The sequence below is a fragment of the Zonotrichia leucophrys genome, chromosome 7 (assembly GCF_028769735.1).
Source record: "Zonotrichia leucophrys gambelii isolate GWCS_2022_RI chromosome 7, RI_Zleu_2.0, whole genome shotgun sequence".
Classification (NCBI taxonomy): domain Eukaryota; kingdom Metazoa; phylum Chordata; class Aves; order Passeriformes; family Passerellidae; genus Zonotrichia; species Zonotrichia leucophrys.
The window spans coordinates 10,115,230-10,135,771 of record NC_088177.1 but is presented as its reverse complement, the minus strand read 5'-3'; the positions used below and the strand labels follow the sequence as shown (position 1 = coordinate 10,135,771).

Here is a 20,542-nt window from a genome sequence, read left to right as displayed (position 1 = left end):
ATGACAAAACCTGTATTTTAGAAATGCCAGTGCTCTGTGTGGCAGAGCCTTGGCAGAGCTGAGCTCCCCATCAAAGGAGGATACATTTGCCATGTCTGTAGGGCAGATGAGCATTTTTAGTAATGAATTGAGTGGCTTAAAGAGAAATTTCAAGGTAAACTTCCACTGCAGCTTCATTATATTTTTTAATAAAATTGGATTTACAGGGTGGTTTAAATTAGATCTGCCAATTTGGACTTGAAGAAGAGCTTTATGCTTGTTTATAAATACATAAATAATGGTTTTATTTCTCTTTTTTCTTTCAACAGAGGTTGCAGACCTTGAAGCTAATTTACCTTGTGAGTATAACATTTAATAGTGTGCATTTTAAGGGGGAAAGGAGCATTGAAATGAGCATTTTGACTGGTAACTGTGCAAAGCTCCACCACTCTGCCTTGAACAGATTTTTCTCTGTTGCTTCATCTTCTGGGAGAAGCTGGACTCTCATTAGTGTCCTTTGGAAGGAGTATTGATAATTTGCATCCAGTTTTTAATTGCTGTGGAGTGGCAGCAAAACTTTGATCAAGTGCCCAAAAGGTTCCTGGGACTCCAGGGTGCAATTAGTGCCTCACTCGTGTTTTTATTTCATTCTCTCATTTTCAAAACAGGAGATTCTGATTTAGGGGCAGAGCAAATAGCTCAGCTCTCAGGGAACATGCAGGTTTTTCACTTCCAGATGTAACCTGGTGTCTTTTAATAGAGAAAATACTCTTGAAAAGTAATTTTTTAAGAGTGATCCATATTCCCTAAAAAAAAAAAAAAAGAGGGCAAGATAATATGGTTTTAGATCTGGAATCTTACTTGAGATATAAAGGCAGTTATAGAGAATTTACAGAGAGTAATTAGATAAAGTTTTTTCAGTTCTGTTATAGGGTAGCAAACTCCAGAAGAATGTGTGGTTTCAGTCACTACAATGTGAATGCTTTACTAGGTTTGTGTACAGTTCTAGGTAGGTTTTTCAGGCCAATAGGATTTATAACTATTTATATTTATATACTGTTTAGCTCCTTGGCTGCAGAAAAGGAACAGCCAGCTTGATGGGTTAAGAGGCCAAAAGCTGAATAATGTGGGTGATAAAATAACCATGATAGATTTGTCTCCTCATGGCAGCCAGCTGTGGAGAGCTCATTTCTGATGTAAATTATTCTTTTGCTTCACAGGTACATGTAAAGTGAATTTTCCTGACCCAAACAAGCTCCATTACTTTCAGCTAACTGTAACCCCAGGTAATTTTTTTTCAATGTTACTTTTGTTTCTGTCTGTGTTGGTGTTTAGGAGAAGAATTCCAATGAAGCCTCGAGTCAAAGAAAGTCTGGCTGTAATAATGATAATTTCATTGAAGAGATGGAGAAACTGGGCTGAGTTTTGACAACCAGATTCCAGTAAAAAGGCCTTCAAAAATGAGTAGGGTTAGGAAATACTCAGATTTTTTTGTACTTGGATGGAGAACATTTTCCTCTCAGCCAGTTCCAAACCACCTTGATTTATTTTGGCATTCCAGCCCTGTTAGGTTGTGTGTTCCCTGTGCTGATTGGGTGTGCCTACAGATGCTTAACAAGGAGCAATCTCTGAGCCTTTGATTGTTCAAATATGTCAAATCAGACTTTTTTATTATTAACACAACTTGAGTATCCTGTGAAACTCTTGCTAGCAGTAAAAGCATTTTCATAAATTATCATTTCCATGTACATTTCTTAATAGCCCCCTGAAATTTGCATTTTGGAATAAAGGGTTGTATTTTATGGATGAGTTTGCGTGGAAGTTTATTTAAACTTGGCATGCACTTGTTGTGTGTGTTGCTGTGCAGCTGCTCAGGTGAGAGCATTGCTGTGTGCAGTGTTAGGTGTGCTGGGCTGGCTCAGTGTCCCCTGCAGCTCCTTCTCCTTGGTGCCACTGTCTGTGGCTGCTTTTTGTCAGCAGAGTTTGGGTGAGGAGAGTGCAGTCATGCTGCTGTTTGAGCTGGAGAAACAATTGTGTGTGCACTTAAAGGAGTTTTGGAGTGTTTCTGTAATCAGCATTTTGGAGCCAGAGCAGCACTAGGTGTCACTGTTGCTGTTCCTTAGCCCAAACCCCCTGAGCCATCCCCCAGCAGAAATTTTGGGTGGTCTCTGGTGACAAATCCATTCATGTGCCTCCCTTTTGTGATGGAAAAATGAGTGAGGCTGCCCTTGGCAGTGTAATTAAAAATAAACCCAAGAGCTGATCTAGGGCTCTGTCCCTGTCATTCTGTGTAGGAGTTGTGCTCATGTTTACTTGGTGGGTGTTAATTCTGCTTACACCAAATGCCCTTCCCTTCACATGACACTCTTTATTATATTTTGGGAAAGAACTGATTTTACAAGAGCATCACTATGCAAATGATTAATGTATGAAAAAGCTGTCCCAACTCCAAGGTGTCTAAACCCTAGGAATTGTTTTGTTTGTGCAGAAACCAGCTGTTGAATGCAGAGCAGGGGTTTTGTGCCACTGATCTTGCCAATGAGATGATCTTAATGAACATTTTGTTACTTTAAATATAACTGCACAGCTGAAGTCTCTGCACTTGCAGCCTGACCCCAGTGAACAGCTATTTTCAGCTGTGCATAATTCAGGTGTACAATCTTGTGATCAGCCAGAGTTTAGCACTCTAAAGGCAGAACACAGACCAAGAAATCTTTGTAGTTTTGTGCCTCTTTTCAATACTGAAGTTCTCTCTAGTTTTTCCTGGAGGCAGCAGAGTGGTTGTCACAGAAGTTTTATGGCCAAAGCTTGAGCCAACTCTTTTTGTATTGTCTGAACAGGATTGCATGAATCTTGACTTTGTTCCCTGCTGTCATTTTGAATGTGGCTGGTCCTGAAAGGACAGTAAAAGAAGCTTCCTTAGGCTTCACAAAAAGACTGATTTAAATAAGAAAATAAACTTGACCACCAAGCAGAAATCCTTTCAAGGTCCCTTGCTCAGCACCTCTCACAAAAACCTTTCTCAGCCAGGATTTAATGTGGCAAAATCATCCTGGTTGACAGCAAGTTTTTAATTGAAAATGATTTTGTAGAAAATCTTGATGAGGATGGCTGCTTTTTTTTAATATAACTGAAATAATTCCAATCTGTGTATGCTCCAGTTTCCTGCAGTGCACTATCAGTGGATAAAAAAAGGCTCAGACTTGGATTTTTCTGCTGCAGTGGACAAACTCCCTGTTCCCCAGGCAGACACTGCTGCTTTTCTCTGCTGTCTGAAGCTTCTCTTCCCTTTTGTCATCTGAAACATTTGTTCTGCCTTTGAAAAACACCCTTGTGCCACCATTGCCTCTGCTCTTATTTTTGCTCATATTGGATGAAAATTTAAGGAAAATAAGGAGGTGTTTAGAATCCAGGCTTGCTGCACTGGTACTTGGAGCACAAAATTGGAAGCTGAGGATTAAAATCATGGGAATGACCTGGAGAAAAATCAAGGAGGTGACTTTAGGTAGCTAAAAACCCAGAAGAGTAAGTGCAGTAAATGCAGTTTCCCTGCAGTTCCCAAGCTGTTGGACTAGTCTGGGCATTTGTGGATATTTGAGTGCCCCTCTAGGGGGATTAATAAAGGCACTGGTTTCTGGTGAAATGCCCACAAATATTGGAGCATGGCTGATTCAGGGAGCAGCTATCCCAAGTGCATCCTTTGTGGCCTGCCCTAATTACCTTGCATTTTCTTCTAAAGTGAGGAAATCATTTGGTTAAGTGTTTTGCAGAGCATTAAAGCACCCTACAAACACAAGCTAAGATTAGCCAGGTTGTTGGTAATGAAACTTGAGGCTGAAGTGGGAGGGATGCTTGCTCTGCTAATACAGCCTGAAGACATAAATTTAAGCAGTGGGAGGAAAACTGTGGCTCAGACATCCTCCCTTTTTAGCAAAAGTCCCTGTGGCCAACTTCCTAACTTATGTGTTAAAGCTCTTCCATTTGATGGGTTTATTTATAGCTCTTTCCTCTCTTTAAGTCTGCCAGAACTTTTTTCCCACCACTTTTCCGTGCCTAAAAAATTGAGGATTTCTCTCTCAGTCTGAGAACCTATATACTTGAGATGCTGAAAGATGACTTCATTGTGAATTATCTTGTTAATGCAGTGCAGGATTTCTGGCTGGGTACTGAGGCTCTCCAGAATTTTTAATTTATATTTGAGTGACTGGTAATGAGTAGCTTGATTGTTGCTTTAGGAACACAGAGGCAGAATTGTATAAAAGAGGGGAGGAGAGATGTCTTGCTCTCCTAATTGTGTAAATATGTCCTTATTTGATAGCAGAGCCTGTAGCTTACCCAGTGTGGGTTTTGATTAGTGACTGGTGACAAGGTAAAACCAAAATATAAAATGAGATTTAATATAAGGCAGTGATGAATTTGGAATTGTCTTGGAGGAAGACTTGATCTGAAAGTTCTTGAGTGTTCATTAAACCTGGGGATTTTCTTTGACACAAACCACAGATGGATACATCCATCAGCAGGCATTTATTTCATTTTAGCAGGGGTGGAATGTGAAGAGCTGCTGCATGCTTTGCTCCTAGTCCAGCCAGTCAAGGAACCAGTGAAATTAAGCCAAGGAAAAGAACTTTTGTACTTGGAAATGTGATAATTCCTGACACTTGGTTCAAATGTGTTCTAGTGCTGGATGGTGGGTAAAGTGCAGTCAGCTGTCTGTGTTCTGTGGGATAAATGTGGTGTTGGAGCTCCTGGGGATGTTGGACCATTTTCCAAGGATTCCTTTCTGGAGCAGTGTCTCACTCTGAGGGCACTGCACATTTGACAGGGAGCAGTTTGACCAAAGGCTATCAGTGTAATTCACCTCTTACTTCTTGTTCTTCAGTAAAGACTTGCTTTGCTGAGTTTTACCTCTGTATATTTAAAAACATAAGAGAAATTATTTTATCTTGCTTTTTTCCTATAAAAATCAGTGCCTGTCACTTTACTTTCTGCCTAAATTTACTTAATAAATCCAGCTCACTTCAGAATTGACTTGGAGTGGGAATGGAGAATGGATTTGAAAAGCAGATCAGGAGGCAGCAACCTGAAGGGGGATTTTGCTGACCTACAGTAGACAAGCTATGGTTTTTGTGGCTTGGAACAAGCCAGATAATAGTAAAGTTAATCTTAGTCTTTCTGTAAACTATGGATTGTTTCACAGAACATTTCTTTGCAGTGTTGGTTTAAGGAATATAAAAAAGCTGCATGATAGAATGGTAACCAGCCCTGGGTGCTTGGAGCCACAGCATCCCTCAGGTGTCTCAAACCCCCACTGTGGCCTGGGTACCTGTTTGCTTTTCTTCATGCAAAACCTCAGTCATGGCAATGCCAGCTGCATTTCAGATCACTTGCAAAGTGCTCTGAAGAAACAGCTTCCAAGCACAGTTGTTTCAAAAGTTGCAGTTTGGCATCCCATTCTGTTAGCCCTGCTTAAATGCAAGTAGATCTTTTAATATGTCATATTTGATAATTTAGCCATTTTAATAATTCAGTACTAAGCTTGGCAGAGAGGCAGACGTGTGTTCCTAGCAGATACATCACAGTAAGACAATGACAGTGAAACAGCCTGCTTGCCCTTCTTGAAGTGCACTCTGAAATTCCTTGCACACACCAATGTATACTCACCAGGATTGCCAGCACAGCTTTGGGAAGATGTGGTAAATCTTGGGGTAGAGTTTATAGCAGTGCTTTGGGAAGCACAAATTTGGGAAGATGTGCTCACTCCTGGAGCAGGATTTAGCAGTGCTTTATAAGCACAGGTTTGGGAAGATGTGCTCACTCCTGGAGTGTGCCGGTGTTCACAGGGGTCCGAGGATGAGGGAAGAGATGAGGATCTGACTCCATGTTTCAGAAGGCTGATTTATTATTTTATTATATATATTATATTAAAACTATACTAAAAGAATAGAAGAAAGGATTTCATCAGAAGGCAGCTAAGAATAGCAAAAGAAGGAATGATAACAAAAGCTTCTGGCTGGGACAGAGAGTCTGAGCCAGCTGACTGTGATTGGCCATTAATTAGAAACAACCACATGAGACCAATCACAGACCCACCTGTTGCATTCCACAGCAGCAGATAACCAATGTTTACATTTTGTTTCTGAGGCCTCTCAGCTTCTCAGGAGAAAAAATCCTAAGGAAAGGATTTTCCATAAAATGTGTCTGTGACACTGGAGCAGGGTTTAGCAATGCTTTAGAAGCACAAATTTGGAAGATGTGCTCAGTTCTGGAGCAGCATCTGGCAATGCTTTAGCAATTACAGAATTTCTCCAGCTCATTCCAAGGGTCACTGGTGTGGTGCTGCCTGCCACATGCCAGGATTTGCTCCCCACAGTGAGAAGTTGACTGCAAGGTTCCTCCAGCTGGGTGTCCCTGTTCCTGGTCAGGATGGTGGATTTTTCTGGGACTGGTTGCTCTCCTGACTTCAGATTTCTGCTGTAGAAATGTTGGCAGTGCAGGAAGACAAAATACTCACACACTCCTTGGGTTAGGTGGCAGCAACCAGCTGAAGTGTTTGATGATAACCCTATGCTGTTGTTTTAATCTTGATGTTTTTCTCTTATTTAACTATTTGCCTTGTTTTCCCTTTTCTAGATGAGGGCTATTACCAAGGAGGAAAGTTTCAGTTTGAAACTGAAGTTCCTGATGCCTACAACATGGTGGTGAGTATTTGTCATTGGTCTCACAGTTGTCATTTTAGATTTTCCTTGCAGGTAACAGGACTTCAGGGGGAGCTTGGCATGAAGATTGAGAAAGGATCTTCTGTCTCTTAATAAAATAAATCTCTGCAATTGTCTGGCAGAAGCTCTTGGAAGTGCAGATGAGTGAAACCTGAGTGTCCTCCCTTCTGGCTGAGGTTCTGCTCTCTCCTGTTAATTATTCATGAGATCTGCATTTAATGATTATTCTCATTAAAAAGTTATATATCTAAGAATGAAATAAGTGAACCAAAAGGAAAAAGTTGACAGTTCTGTAGTTTTCCCTGAAATTCTTCTGCTTTGGTGTCCTAGTTTGGTGTTGGTAGTGCAGAGTTCTTCAGAGAGGGGGAGGATCCTGGAGAAGAATTTCAGGGAAGATCTTTGGTTCCTGTTCAGCTGAGCCTGAATTCAGCATTAGCTGTGTGTGGTAGTGGCAGTCACAGCCACGCAGTGTTTGCAGCTGGGTGGGTTTGGTTGTGGGGTGTTTGAAGTTCCCCTTAACTTTACCAAAGAATTTCAAACTGTGGCAGAGGTCACCCTTAATAACTTCTGTGTATTCATTTCATTTCCTTTAATTTTTGTATTCCAGTTGTTCACCCAAACAGCACTGCTGCAGGAAAGTGTTTGCTGTGTGTAACAGGAGAGCTGAGGTTCAGTTTTGATCTGAGGTTTTTGATTCTCAGTTTCCATAACTAAAAAGTCTCTGGTTTATTATTGTTCCCTGCTCAGCTGAGAAATCTACAGCAAGTGTTAATGAAATATTTTTAAATTTGAGCAACTCTTATCCAATACAAAAATAAAAGTTTTGGAACAATGCAGGAGGTTGAATGTTGGATTGTGGTCAGGTTGTTAATGCAGTATGAATCCAATATTGATGGAATTCTGCAGAGGCTGTGGTTGGTTTCTGCCAGGGAGAAGGGACTGACACAAGTGATTTCAGGAGAGCTCTGCAGACCTGCCAGGGCTGGATATGTGGGATGGAGTGGAGGAGCATAACATAAATAAAGAGGAACAATTTGGAAGATTTGCTCTTGTGTCCTGCAGGCAAACCCCTCAGTGCTTTGCTGGCTGCAGTGTTCAGTTTCAGCCAGTCTGTATTCTGCAGAAACTGCTGCTGGAAAATGGCAAGAAATATCTCAGGGCTGGAGTGTAGTTCAGTCCCAGGAACTTGTATCCTCTCTATGGGAAACTTGTATCCCTCTTCTATCCTTCCTCTTATGGAAAATTGTTTTTTACAAGCTGTAAAGAGGAGCTGCAGTTGCAGGGTGGTTTAGGGAAATTGGTTTAGCTTTGGGACTAGCTGGTGTCCAGAGAAAACATTTCAAATAACTTTGATTCCAGATTTCTCTTAGGAGCCATTTTCCTTCACCAGGTAAATTTCTTCACTAGTGAAGAGATCAAATTAAATATATAAATAATACATAATTTAAAAAAATTACAAGATGTTGGTACATCTTTTTAGAGTGCTGATTTATCAAGAACTGAAACTGCTCATCTTAATCCCAGAGCAGAAGTGGCTGCTGGAAATGGAGAAGGAAGTGAATGTGGTCAGTGCTGTGCCCCCCAGCTGAGGCTGCATTACCTGTGCAGTCTGAGGGGAAGGAGGAGTTTGAGCAGGGAAATAAATTGATTTGGGGAGCTCTGTTGTGCAGAATTTCACAGAACATCATCCTGAGGAAATCTCTGGATTTGCTGGTCTAGGGAGGGTTCCAAAATGACTTGGAACAAGTTTCAAGGTGAGGTTTTGTGTGAAGATGAATTTTATGGTGATGCTGCAGTTGTCCTGTGTGTCTAAAAGGGAAAAAGGAGAGAGAGAAAAACCTTTGTCTTACTGTCAGGAGTGGGTTTTTCTAACTTTCAGCAATGAAAATCACTTTGAAAGGATAAAGGAATTCTTTTGTTTCCACAGTACAAAAAATGAGACATTAGTTAATTCACTGTAAGGATTTGGGTTTTTTTTAAAAAGAGTTTCCATAAATCTTTTTTTTGACTCATCAATACATTCCTGTTTGAAGGTGCATATGGTAGAAATTTACTCTTTTATCTTGATCTAATGGCATGGAATAAATTCTGCTGCTTTGCCTTGCTTGAGAACTAGACACCATCTTTCAAAACAATGTGAAAGTGTGGCTAATGAAAAGCTTGTGCTGTTAGAAAACTTCTGAGCTGTTTTGGAGGGCAAAAAGTTTGAGACTATTTTCTGTGAGCCACTTAATTTTCAATAATGCCATGACTGATGTCCCTTGAGTTATTGCACAGAAATGAAGTGGAGGAAAGGCAAAATCTGCATTATCAGTCCCAGATTTATTGTGGTGATCAGTGTTTTTTTTCCTAGAACATCTCTTTTAGGTCTGTTTTTGGTGTTTCAGTGCCATGCATATTTTCTTACCTCTTCCAAGGAGTCTTAATTTAAAAAGTTTCTTGAAAAGGTCATTGGGAAGTTGGGAACAAAATGAGATAAACCACACAATGCTGCCATGCAAATGCAGCTCTTGGAGCTGTTCTGCCTCTTGATTGAAGACATCATTGGAAAAAGTGGAAGGAGAGATGGCTCCACATTTCTAATCTGGGATTTAATTGAAGTTCTGCAAGGTGCTGGTGTGAGCTGATGGATTCCAGGACACTTCCCATCAGAAATAATCTGCCTGATTGAAAGCTGCAGCTCCTGATGGGGAGAGCAGGGAGGCAGCAACGTGCTGTTGCTAAGCTACTGACATTTTTCTGTCCCACTCTTTATTTACTTCACCAAACCAGAGCAAAAGAGATTATACTTGAAAAATCTGTACTTCAGAACCTCACTGTGACATTGAGAAGTTTGGTGGTCTTGCCTGTGGCTTTTCATTTTAGTGCCTCTAATTCAGCTGTGAACAGGAGGGTCTGTATTTAAAATAATTTTATTTATTATTAGCTATTTATTTATTATTTAGTTAGTTATTTTATTATTACTTATTTATTATTAGTTATTTTGTTATCTTTGCATCCTCTGCTGGTTTTTTTAACAAATCTCTGATTTGCAAAATCCTTGGTGAAGTTTTTTTGGTTTAAATTATTATCTTAACAGTTAAGTATGAAGAAACTGAATGGCTTAGAGTGTTTTCCCTGAAGGAGTAAATTTTCTTGGCTTTCTTAAAAGTTATTTTTTATAAAGAAAATCTTAATACCAGCCTGGTTTTTTATGAAGAGTTGAGAAAAGCTAAAAGGGCAGAGAAATCTGTTTTGACTCTTGTAGATAATGCACCATTGCTCTAAACATACAAATCCATACAAATCTATTTGCCTTTTTTCTGTTTTATGAGTTATAACAGGGTTTTAGCTTAACAGATAACACAGTAATTTGTTTTCTCTCCTGGCAGCCTCCAAAGGTAAAATGTTTGACAAGAATCTGGCACCCAAACATTACAGAGACAGGAGAAATCTGCCTAAGGTAGGAACAACATTCTGTTGGAGTTTTTTAACCTTGGAGGTTTCTGTGTTTGATAAAATATTGGATGTAACTGTCCTGACAGTATTTTTTTGTAACATGTAACTTCTAGGAGCATAAAAAACCTACTGAAAGTCTCATTCTTGCTTTGTTTTTCTTGTAGAACAAAAAATGGGGTAAAAATATAAACTCTATCCTAAACAAAATGTATTTGGTTGTTTTTTCTCTTCCTTCTCTCATATCTGAATCATCCTCAGGCCCTGAGAGAGGCTTTTAGCATTTGATAAATTTGATGCCCAAGTGTGTTAAGAGCTTGAAAATTCTTTTTATTTCAAAAAGAGAGGAAGAAAGTATACGATATATTATATATTATATATTATATATTATATATTATATATTATATATTATATATTATATATTATATATTATATATTATATATTATATATTATATATATTTGTATAATAATTTGACAGTAATTATTCTATGTTAATTATAATATTTAATATCCATTGATAAGACCCATGTGCCAGTTATAACAAAGCAGGGTTGGGGTCAGGATAAGTCAGTAATGAAACCTGAAAACTTCACTTTGCCAGAGTGAGAGGCTTCTCTTGCTGGGTGGTTTTCCTTGATAGTAAATGTTTCCTCTTCCAAATGAATTTGTGAAACTTTGTAATTTCATCCTCAACACCTGATGGTGAAATTGGCCAGAAACCAAACAGAAACACAAGTGAGAAGCTTCTCTGTCATTTTTCAAGTTAATTGCACACAGAAGAAAAAGCAGATGAAGCAGAAGCAAAGCCCGTAAGTGAGATTGAAAGCTGCTCTGAAAATCCTGCATGCTTGTCACCATGTGTAGCAAATCAGTGCTTAAAGAGAAGCTGAATTTTTCCTCTAGATGGAAAAAATCATTTTAGTGCTGTGGTGAAAGTCCTGGTGAAAAGGAAGATTTGTATTGCCCTTCCTAGGCAGGTCAGGCTCATAACTAAGAAATTGAAATGTTGTGAATGCAGGTAGAGGAGTGAACAGGTGAGGTGTTTATATAAATACCAGGCACCAAACCACAGCTGGGGCTCAGTAAAACCTCACACTGACAAAATCCAGAGTGCTTGGGCTTGGAAGGGACCTTAAAGCTCATCCCGTTCCCTCCCTGTCATGGGCAGGGACACCTTCCCCTAGAGCAGGCTGCTCCAAAAGCCATCCAGCCTGGCCTGGAGCACTTCCAGGGATGGCACAGCCACAGCTTTTCCATTTCTAGAAGTTATTTTAATTATAAGAGATGAATGTGGTGATTGGAGCATCATAATTCCAATGAAGTGGAGGCATTCTTTCAGCATCTGCTCTGAAACACTTTGGATTGTCAGATCCCTCAACGTATCAAACCCTGGAAATGTCTGGCATTCTATGGAAAAACTAAAATAACTGAATTGCTTTCTGCCTGTTAGAGAATGCATTCTATGTATAGTATCTGCAATCAACTTACACAAGAGTCTCTGCATTAAAATAGCTGCAGTTATTTTTAAAAGCAGAAAATCATCTTCATCAGTGCTTTCCCCTCACATACAGCTCATGCTGTGGTATGTGTTGGTTTGATAATCATCCCTGGATTGAAACATTCTCAATAGTTAACTGTGTCAAGTGTAGCAGTTTTGGGCAGGAAATGTGGAGTTTTTCTGTGCTTTATGTTATGGACTGCAGTTACTGCAGTTACTCTGGGCCATGTTATTAATGATAGATCCTAATTTAAGTCTAGCCCTACTTGATGTCCCCTCTACTACACATGTGGATAGGAAAAATTGTGTTTTCTCCAGATTGATCTTCTTCCAGTAAATTGTTGTCACTTAAGCTGCAGGTTGGGTCAGCTGGAGTTTCAGAAGGTTTTACACTTACTGCAATCATGCAGTTCCCACTTCATGAGATGCTTTTTGAAAGATCTCTTTATTTAAAAAGACAAAAAATTCCTCAGAGCTTTCTGCCATGCAGGAGTTACAGGATGAGGAGGTATTTGTTGAAATGAGAGCTGAGCAGCTGACTGGTCACATCAGGGCTGTTTTGGTTACTGAAGGTTCAAAAGCAGTGATTGTGCCCTCTGCCCATGGAACCCTGGCTGATCTCTGATTTGGAATCATAGGCTGAGGGATCTCCTTAGATCTGGGGAAAGGTTCTGTTGAGGGCTTGAATGATCATTCGAGGGCTTGAATGATCATTCCCAATCTGTAGAAGAAAGGGGATGCTCCTCTCCAAACAAATCCCATCAGCAAATGAGTTACCTGGGCCCTATTATCAATGACAGATCCTAATTAGGTCTGGCCCATACTGGATGTCCCCTCTAGTACACATGTGGATAGGAAAAATTGTGTTTTTTCCAGATTGATCTTCTTCCAGTAAATTGTTGTCACTTAAGCTGCAGGTTGGGTCAGCTGGAGTTTCAGAAGGTTTTACACTTACTGCAATCATGCAGTTCCCACTTCAGGAGATGTTTTTTAAAAGATCTCTTTATTTAAAAAGAAAACAGTTCCTCAGCTTTCTGCCATGCAGGAGTTACAGGATGAGGAGGTATTTGTTGAAATGAGAGCTGAGCAGCTGACTGGTCACATCAGGGCTGTTTTGGTTACTGAAGGTTCAAAAGCAGTGATTGTGCCCTCTGCCCATGGAACCCAGGCTGATCTCTGATTTGTAATCATAGGCTGAGGGATCTCCTTAGATCTGGGGAAAGATTCTGTTTAATGATCATTAAACCCCTCAGAAAGGTTCTGAGGGGTTTAATGATAATTTTTAATCTGTAGAAGAAAGAGGGTGCTGCTCTAATAACAAATTACCAGCAAATGGGGAGTATGGAGCCAAAGGACACTTCTGTGTCAGTAGTGGTGTTCACAGCAGTCTAAGAACAAGGGAAGAGATGAGAATCTTGACTCCATATTTCAGAAGGCTGATTTGTTATTTTATGATATATTAAAAGAAAATTATCTACTAAAACTGTGCTAAAGAATAGAAGAAAGGATTTCATCAAAAGGCTAGCAAGGAAAAGGAATGGAATGATAATGAAATCTTGTGACTGCTCACAGCCTTGACACAGGTGGCTGCCATTGGTCATCGTGTAAAAACAATTCACAGTTCTCCAAATCACATTGCAAAGCAGCAAAACATGGAGAGAAGCTTCTCAGGAGAAAAGAAAAATCCTAATGAAAGGATTGTTCAGAAAATATGTGTGTGACATGTGTGTTCCCTGCTTTCCTGCCAGAGTGCTGAGAGGTGCAGGTGTCTCCTCATCCTGGCTGTGGTGTTCCAGCTGGAGCTGTGCCAGCACAGCCCTGGGGCCATGAGCCTTAGCTCATGCTCAGGTGCTCTGGCACTGAATATTTTTCTGACTTTATTTAGTGTGTTAACTTTCCCCCACTTGGAATTTCCCAGTCAGGTGGATGGAGAGGCAAATGGAAGCGCTGCCACACAGTTTGATAAGGAACAGGCAAAAAGCTTTTTTTGCTTTTGTCATATGGAGACAAACTGCAGCCACAAGATGTTATTCTGAACGTTGCACAAGTGGTAATGGCATATTTTATCTTTTGAGAGGCACAGGAATGAGATGAGCAGCACACTTAAGGTGGAATGGGCTTGTCCAGGTTATCATCCTGTTCCTGGGGTCTCTGCACTGAACAAGGATTGAATTTCCTTGCATATGAACTTGCCATGTTCATTAAACAACTGCATAACCTCTGTGATCTAATCACCTACTGTAATTTAAAAATGACTTAATGCATGTCAGCCTGGGAATTGCTAAAACCTTACAGTTAAGCTATTTCTCTTTAACCCTGTCCTGTCATTTCAGTAGCAGAAGCTGCTGCTGCTGGGGAGTTTCTGTGCTTTGCTGTGTGAGTTGTTTCAGCTGACTCCTTCCAGAGGAAGGTGTGATTGTGAAATGATGCTTCAAGGAGCTTTTTACATTGTTTTCATTCAGATTATTACTTTTCTGAGCAAGACATCAGCTTATTTCTCAGTTCTGCTCTGATCCCCAATATATCTCCTCCTCATTACTGCTGAGGTTGGGATCTGAAAGGTCCAGAAATGCCTGAACACCTCAATGGTTTCCACTTGCAAATTGCTCAGCAGCTTCACTGGGCTTAATATGTACCATAAAATGGGACATCTATTCTGGATTGTGCATCTAGGAAATTCTGTATTTTTCTATATTAATATTAAAATTCAAGATATATATATATAGATATATATGTTTGTGTATACATATTTGTATAATACAATATTTATAAATATAGTAATAGAATACAATCATACAAATGTAATATTTATTTATTATTTTATAATGCAATAGATTTTTATATTTATATATGGATTTATATATTTTATATCCTATATATTTTTATATATGAGATATAAATTTATATCCTATGTAGATATATCTTTTATATATATATATATATCTTTATATATATTTTTAAAATTTTTTAATATGTTTTTTATATGGAAGTTTTTCCTCCAGAGCAGCCAGACTAAAACTCTCTCCCTTTCTTATCTTTACCTGTAGGAAGCTGAAGTCCTTTCAGAGAATAGAGGGTGATGATCCTCTCTTTGCTAATTAGCTATCCCTCCCCAGAACACCCTTTTTTGGATTGGTTTGTGCCAGTTTTGGTGAGGGACGGGTTACCCTGCAAGGCTGTCTCTTCACCAGAGATGAACATGCTCTAAAATGCATCAGGGAATAAAAAAAGGGTTCAATGCTGAGCCTGTCACAAGCATTTCTGTCACTTGTGCTGCTGGAGGAGAAGAATTCAGGTGTTTTGACAGAGGTTGGGCTCAGATGGGGAGTTCTGTAATGACACTGTGGAGAAGGTAATTTTAGACAGACATCCCAACTCCTGGGGTTTAAAATTCCATTACCTGGATATAAATAGTGCAAGAATTAGATCTTATCTTGCAATTACTTCCTGATGGTTTCTTGTGAGGTTTCTGCCAAAGACAATTGAAGCAGAAGTTGCTCTGTGTAATGTGTGTGTCTTTCTTTTGCAGTTTATTGAGAGAACACTCAATTGATGGCACTGGCTGGGCCCCAACTAGAACCTTAAAGGTACTGTTACCTTTTGGATGTTTCCTTCTAAATAAATCTTGAAAAACCCTTTTTTGGCCTTGGAAAGAAACAGCTGATGTGGTTTGCTCAAGAGCGGGTTTTTGAGATGAGGATTTTTTGTCTTTGGTACAGTGCTGACTGTAGAAATGTTTTGGGAATTTTGGGGTGACTGCACAAATCCTGCTCTGCTCCAAGGTTTTGGAGGTTGGGATTACCCTGAGGACCCACACTCTGGGAGGTGTGCTGGTTTTCACCAGGCAGCAAACACAAGAGCAATCCATAACCCTGGTAATTTCCATGGGATTGATACTCCTGACAAAATCCCTGCAGAGCCCTGAGCAGGACATTTATCTTCCTCTTGCTGTTCCCAGGAATGCTGCCAAAGTTGTTTCTTGCAGAGCTTTAACTGCATTAGGTGGATAAAGGGTACACATCAGGTGTTTGTCTCTTTCAAAAAACAAATTGAAAATGACCTTTATCTGATACTTGGTTTGCTCTTTGGCGCTGTGAATGAGATTTGTGACTTTCTTCATCTGTAAAATCTCTGCTGAGGTGAGCATGTGACTTTCTGGAAGCAAAATGAGTGTTTTGTTTTGTGGATTTTCTTAAGCACTCTTTCCCTATTGCTTTTTCATCACTTGGTGTGATTTTGTTTTGCCCTTTGTGTTTCCTGTTTTCACCTCAGGTTAAATCAAGACACTGAGTAATTTAAGTTAATTAGTTCTGTTCTTGTCCCTGTGTTTTCATTCAGAGAAAGTTTTAAGCTTAAAAATTAGTACAAAAGAAAGGAGCTTTTTCTGTGATTGTTGAAATGAAAGATTCAGCAGGAGAAAAGGAAGCAGTAGCTTAACTTCAAGAAGAGAAAAATCAGATTGGATTTTAAAGTTTTTGAACATTGAAGCACCACAGTTGTGAGCTCACTATTTACAGCTTTTCATCACCACCAGGGGAGCAGTGAGAATTTGCACAGAAGCTCTGTGGGCTGGAATCCATTCTTGGCCTGTTATGGACTTGAAAATCAGGATTTAATTTGTGAATTATATGAAGCCAGCCTGGTTTTCTGGAGGAATAGCACCCAGCCCTGCCCAGTAAAGCACTCTGAACTACTCCTAAAGAATTAAATTGGGAGTGGCCATGTCCTCCTGCCACTAAAACTGTTCCAGGGGCATTAGAGAAGCCATTCAAATAGAAAATACACATGCACAAGCCAGCTGCATGTGTGGGGCTTGTGTGCTTTAGAAGGCTCAAGTTTTTGGTTGGGTCTCATTTTGGAGCCATTGTGGTGACAGCAGAGCTCTTATATGTAAAATCCTTCAAAATAACTGCTGTGACCTTTTAAATATTTTTTTAATTATCAAATGAGTAGAAACATGAAAAAATTGCTGAAATAAAAATGAAAATCTGTTAAATTGTCTGGAAAACTTACCTGATAAAATGTATTTTTTACAGTGTGGAGGATTCTTAAGAGAGGAAGACCTAACTCAGTTTTGTTTCCCAACATTTTTTTGCACTTGCTGTCATCTCATCCATGATTGAATTCTTAGGTTACCAAGAGTTGAGCTTTATCTGTTTTCCCTTCTTTGTGCTTGGGAACACATTTCCATGGACCACTGTGAAGAGCAGCCTGTGTGTGAGAGAGGGAAATAAAGAATGTGCTGCTATTTCTGAATTCCCGCATGAGATGCTGTTTGGAAATCAGGCTCTGAGCAGAGTTGGGCTCTTCTCCTGAAGAGATTTAAAACATTACCCTGCCAGCCTGTCTATATATACACCTTTAAAATCACTTTCTTTTTATTCATAGAAACACTCCAGAATCCCAAACCCTTAGATAATTTCTGGTAGTGATTGGTCTCCAGGCTGTGGATTGTGTGAACACTGCTGCACTGTTTCTTAGCTGATTTTTGTGTTCCTTCTTGTGATTTTTGTGTTCCTTCTGCTCCTTTGGGGCTAAACCTGAATTAGCAACAGGAGCTTATTTACCTTTCAGTCTCCATTCTGTCACATTGTGCATCATTTTATTGCACACTTTTCTCTCCAAAGCAGCTTATTCACAAAGCTGGAGACTGCTGCAGTTACTTTGGGCCCTGCTCAGAGTGTCTGAACTTGCTTTTCTCCTGTTTTTAGGTGTGATGGTTAAATTGAAGTTTCCCAGGCAGAAAGCAAATAGATGGCTTTAATTCCATTCTGTTCTCAGGGTTATTTTAATGTTGTTGGAAGTACCAGCTTTTAAATACCTCACATGACTTCACACTGCTGCTGTTCCTCTGCTTTGTAGCCTTCAGTAATTTCAATTTCAAACTCCAGAGTGCTGTAGTGGCTCCTGTTAGTCCCCAACATGTGCCTCATTTGCCAGGATTATCACCTGCCTAGCTCAGTTAGTTCTCTTAATATTCCTCAGTTTTGTCCTAAATGCTTGTTTTCATTTTGCTCTGCAAACATCTCAGGTGATTGATTTTAAGACCTGAACAGGTGGATGTGTATTTTAAATGCCTGACTGGTTCTAAAAGTCAGGATCCTTCTGCAGTTACCTCTGACTAATTGCAGCTGGAAATGGCTTCATAAATCACTGCCTGATGGATGGACCTTAAAAATAATCAAAGCACACTTGGGCAGCTCTGTGGAGGGCTGAGCATATGAACAGTAAAGCCAGTGTTTAAAAAGGTGTGATGGATGTTAACAGGGAATATTTGTCTTTTTTCTTTTTGTGGCTGTGTTCTCGCAGAGATCAGCTGGGCTGTTCTGGAGCCTTTCCCTGTTTGTTAGGTGTGTGTGCAGTTCAGTTTTTCACTGAGATGGTTCCAAGTGCTGGGTTTGTCATTTTTGTGTTCTGCTCCTGGCTCTCCTGAGAGCAATAAACATCCAGGTAGTCTGAAACTACAGATCTGCAGAGAGCTTTTCATGCCCCCCTGCAGGAAACACAGTTTTCTCAGGAATTTCTCTCCCATAACCCCAGATCCTGGTTAATAAATATCTGTCTGTGCTATTAGATTACCTGATCTAAAAGGAATTAAAACTCATTTCCAGTAAACTATTGCTACTTGGAGTTAATCCTTAGGAGCCTTGCTTATTTAATTAATGTTTTAATACTAAATGGCAGCATTTTGTCCTGTTTGGTTCACTGGTTCTGCCCTTGTCTTCAGGCACTGGAATGACTTCATTTGGAATTATCCAAATGTCAAACTCATCTCTTGGAGAAATAAATCAGAAGGTCCTGACTTCATTTTCCCTGTTTACCTCAATGTTTAAGCATCAGCCTGAGGAGTTTTGAAAGTACAAAACTTTCACCTATCATCTCAAGGAAAATAAGATGGTCTGCTGTCAACATCATCTGTAATTAGTGAAGAGGAGTGTTTGGAACAGACAGTAAAGTGACTGTCACTGTCTTGAGCATGAAGGGAAAAAAGAAACCTGCAAGCTTTATGTTAGATTAATTCTTGTTGCTCAGGCTGTTTTTCTCAGCATTATGATAACATTGTACAGCTATTGATTTATTCAAATCCTCTTTTGGAGTTGGTCTTTTTATGTGTCTTCCTCACCTCTGAAAATTGAATAAGCCCCAGATAACAACTTCAGACCCAGTATTTTGAAAAAGAAGCTATGAACTGCTGAAGACAATCTTCTGTGCAGATCTGGCATTCAGGTTTTTTCTTAAAATAAGCTTCAGGAAATATTTTTCCAAAGAGATATTGTGTTGTATTTTGACTATATTATAAATTGGCTTTATCAGTTTTGTAAGAGGTGATTTATTTCTTTCCCCTCCACACATGCCCAGGCTGGTGAAAATATAGAACTGAGTGTCTTCTAATGGCTTTTTTGCTTCAGAAATGCTTAGTAAAATTTTTATTTTCTCTCTTTAATGTCCCTTGGCAAAGCCAAATTTTTGGTTTAGGTAGAGTAGCTGTTATTATGGGCATGTGAGTGAGGAGAGCTGAGATAATTGTAATTAACCCATGCTTGTTCTCCCCACACTGCTGATTTCTGAATATTCACTTAGTGTCAGCTTTAATGCACTGAGCAGAGTGCTCTCCAGAGGGTGATGGCTTCAGTGCTGAGATCCCTGTGTTCATTTAAAAGTCCCAGAGAATTCCCCAAGGAACAATTTGGCCAGGATTATCCCCTTGTCCTGCAGTACCCACGGGGACAGGGCTCAAGGAGCCAGGGACAGAGTGAGGGCTGGGAGTGCTCTGCATGCTGGCACCTCCCAGCTGCCCTGCTCTAGGACAGCGCTGTGCTCCTGTTTGCTTTCCCCTCCCATATTCCAGTACAAAAGGAATGCTTCTCCAGCCTCCCTCCTGCTTTTGTGTTTGCTAACTGCAGCAGTTTGTGCCTTTGAGGGTCCCCAGAGCCCTGGGGGAGCTGCTGCTGTGTTTGGGTGGGAAGCACAGGCAGGGGTGACAGGCCCATGACAGCTGAGCTGGCTTTTTTGGGTGGCTGAAGAGAGGTGCCATTCACTCTGTCACCTTTTTCTAGGTGGAAACAATGTTTTTCAACCTTTGCAAGATTAAAGAAGAGCAGGAGAGGAAATATAAAAAGAGATTTTGTTTGTCTCTGGAAGGAAAACATTTTTTTTGATCCCCAGGACAAGTTTTTGGTGGGGATGAGGGATTATTTGGTGGGGTGGGATGAAGTGTGCTTGGTGGCTTTTTAGGCTGCAGTGAGGAGAGGAAGAAACTGAGATTCTTTTTAAGAGATGGTGGAAGAAGGGAAAGGAAGAGGAAAACCACATTGAGGAGGTGAATAGGCAGACAGCACAGCAGAGCTGCCCCAGGAGCTGGCCATGCATGGGCTGGACTAGAGCAAGCTGGACTTTGGAGTGGCATTTCCAGCTCTTTTTAAAACAAACCAAAAAAATTTACTTCAGACATGCTTGTATAAATGACTGCTGCTCCTTTTGTTCATCTGACTGGGTTAAATTGTTTGTTTATAAAGAATTGTTTAGCAATGAGTTTTGTTTTGTTCAGTCTGTTAGATCAGAAATGCTTCTTGGATCCCTTAAGGGAATTTCTTAGTTTGGAAGTTTGTTAGATGCTTTTGTCTGGTTTGCTCTCTTCTTCAATTAATGTGTTAAATATACTTTGCCTGTTAAAAGGAAAATCTTAATTTAATCTTAATTAATTCCATACCTCAAAAACATTGAGGTAAACTGGAAAATTTTAATTTAATCTTAATTTGCAATTTCCATGTTTGCTTTCACTCTGCAGAAGTGTTTGTGGTTGTCTTTCTGAGCCCCTTGTGTGTGGCATGGTTTCAGTGGCATTGCTTTTGTGAAGTGGCTCTGAGAACTGTCCCTTGGCAAGATCAGTGACTGAGTTAAGACCTCCTAGAA

The 20,542-nt window shown here is 39.9% G+C and overlaps 1 protein-coding gene across 2 annotated transcripts in view; it reads left to right on the top strand.

The window, feature by feature from the left end:
• The window catches only part of UBE2F (ubiquitin conjugating enzyme E2 F (putative)), a 59,091-nt gene that overhangs the window by 11,148 nt on the left and 27,401 nt on the right, over positions 1–20,542 (top strand). For both annotated transcript variants that reach the window (XM_064718151.1, XM_064718150.1), the window contains exons 3-7: positions 309–338; positions 1,200–1,265; positions 6,610–6,677; positions 10,067–10,137; positions 15,159–15,216. In XM_064718151.1, coding sequence (XP_064574221.1) covers positions 309–338; positions 1,200–1,265; positions 6,610–6,677; positions 10,067–10,137; positions 15,159–15,216 — 293 coding nt within the window. The remainder of the gene's footprint in view (positions 1–308; positions 339–1,199; positions 1,266–6,609; positions 6,678–10,066; positions 10,138–15,158; positions 15,217–20,542) is intronic.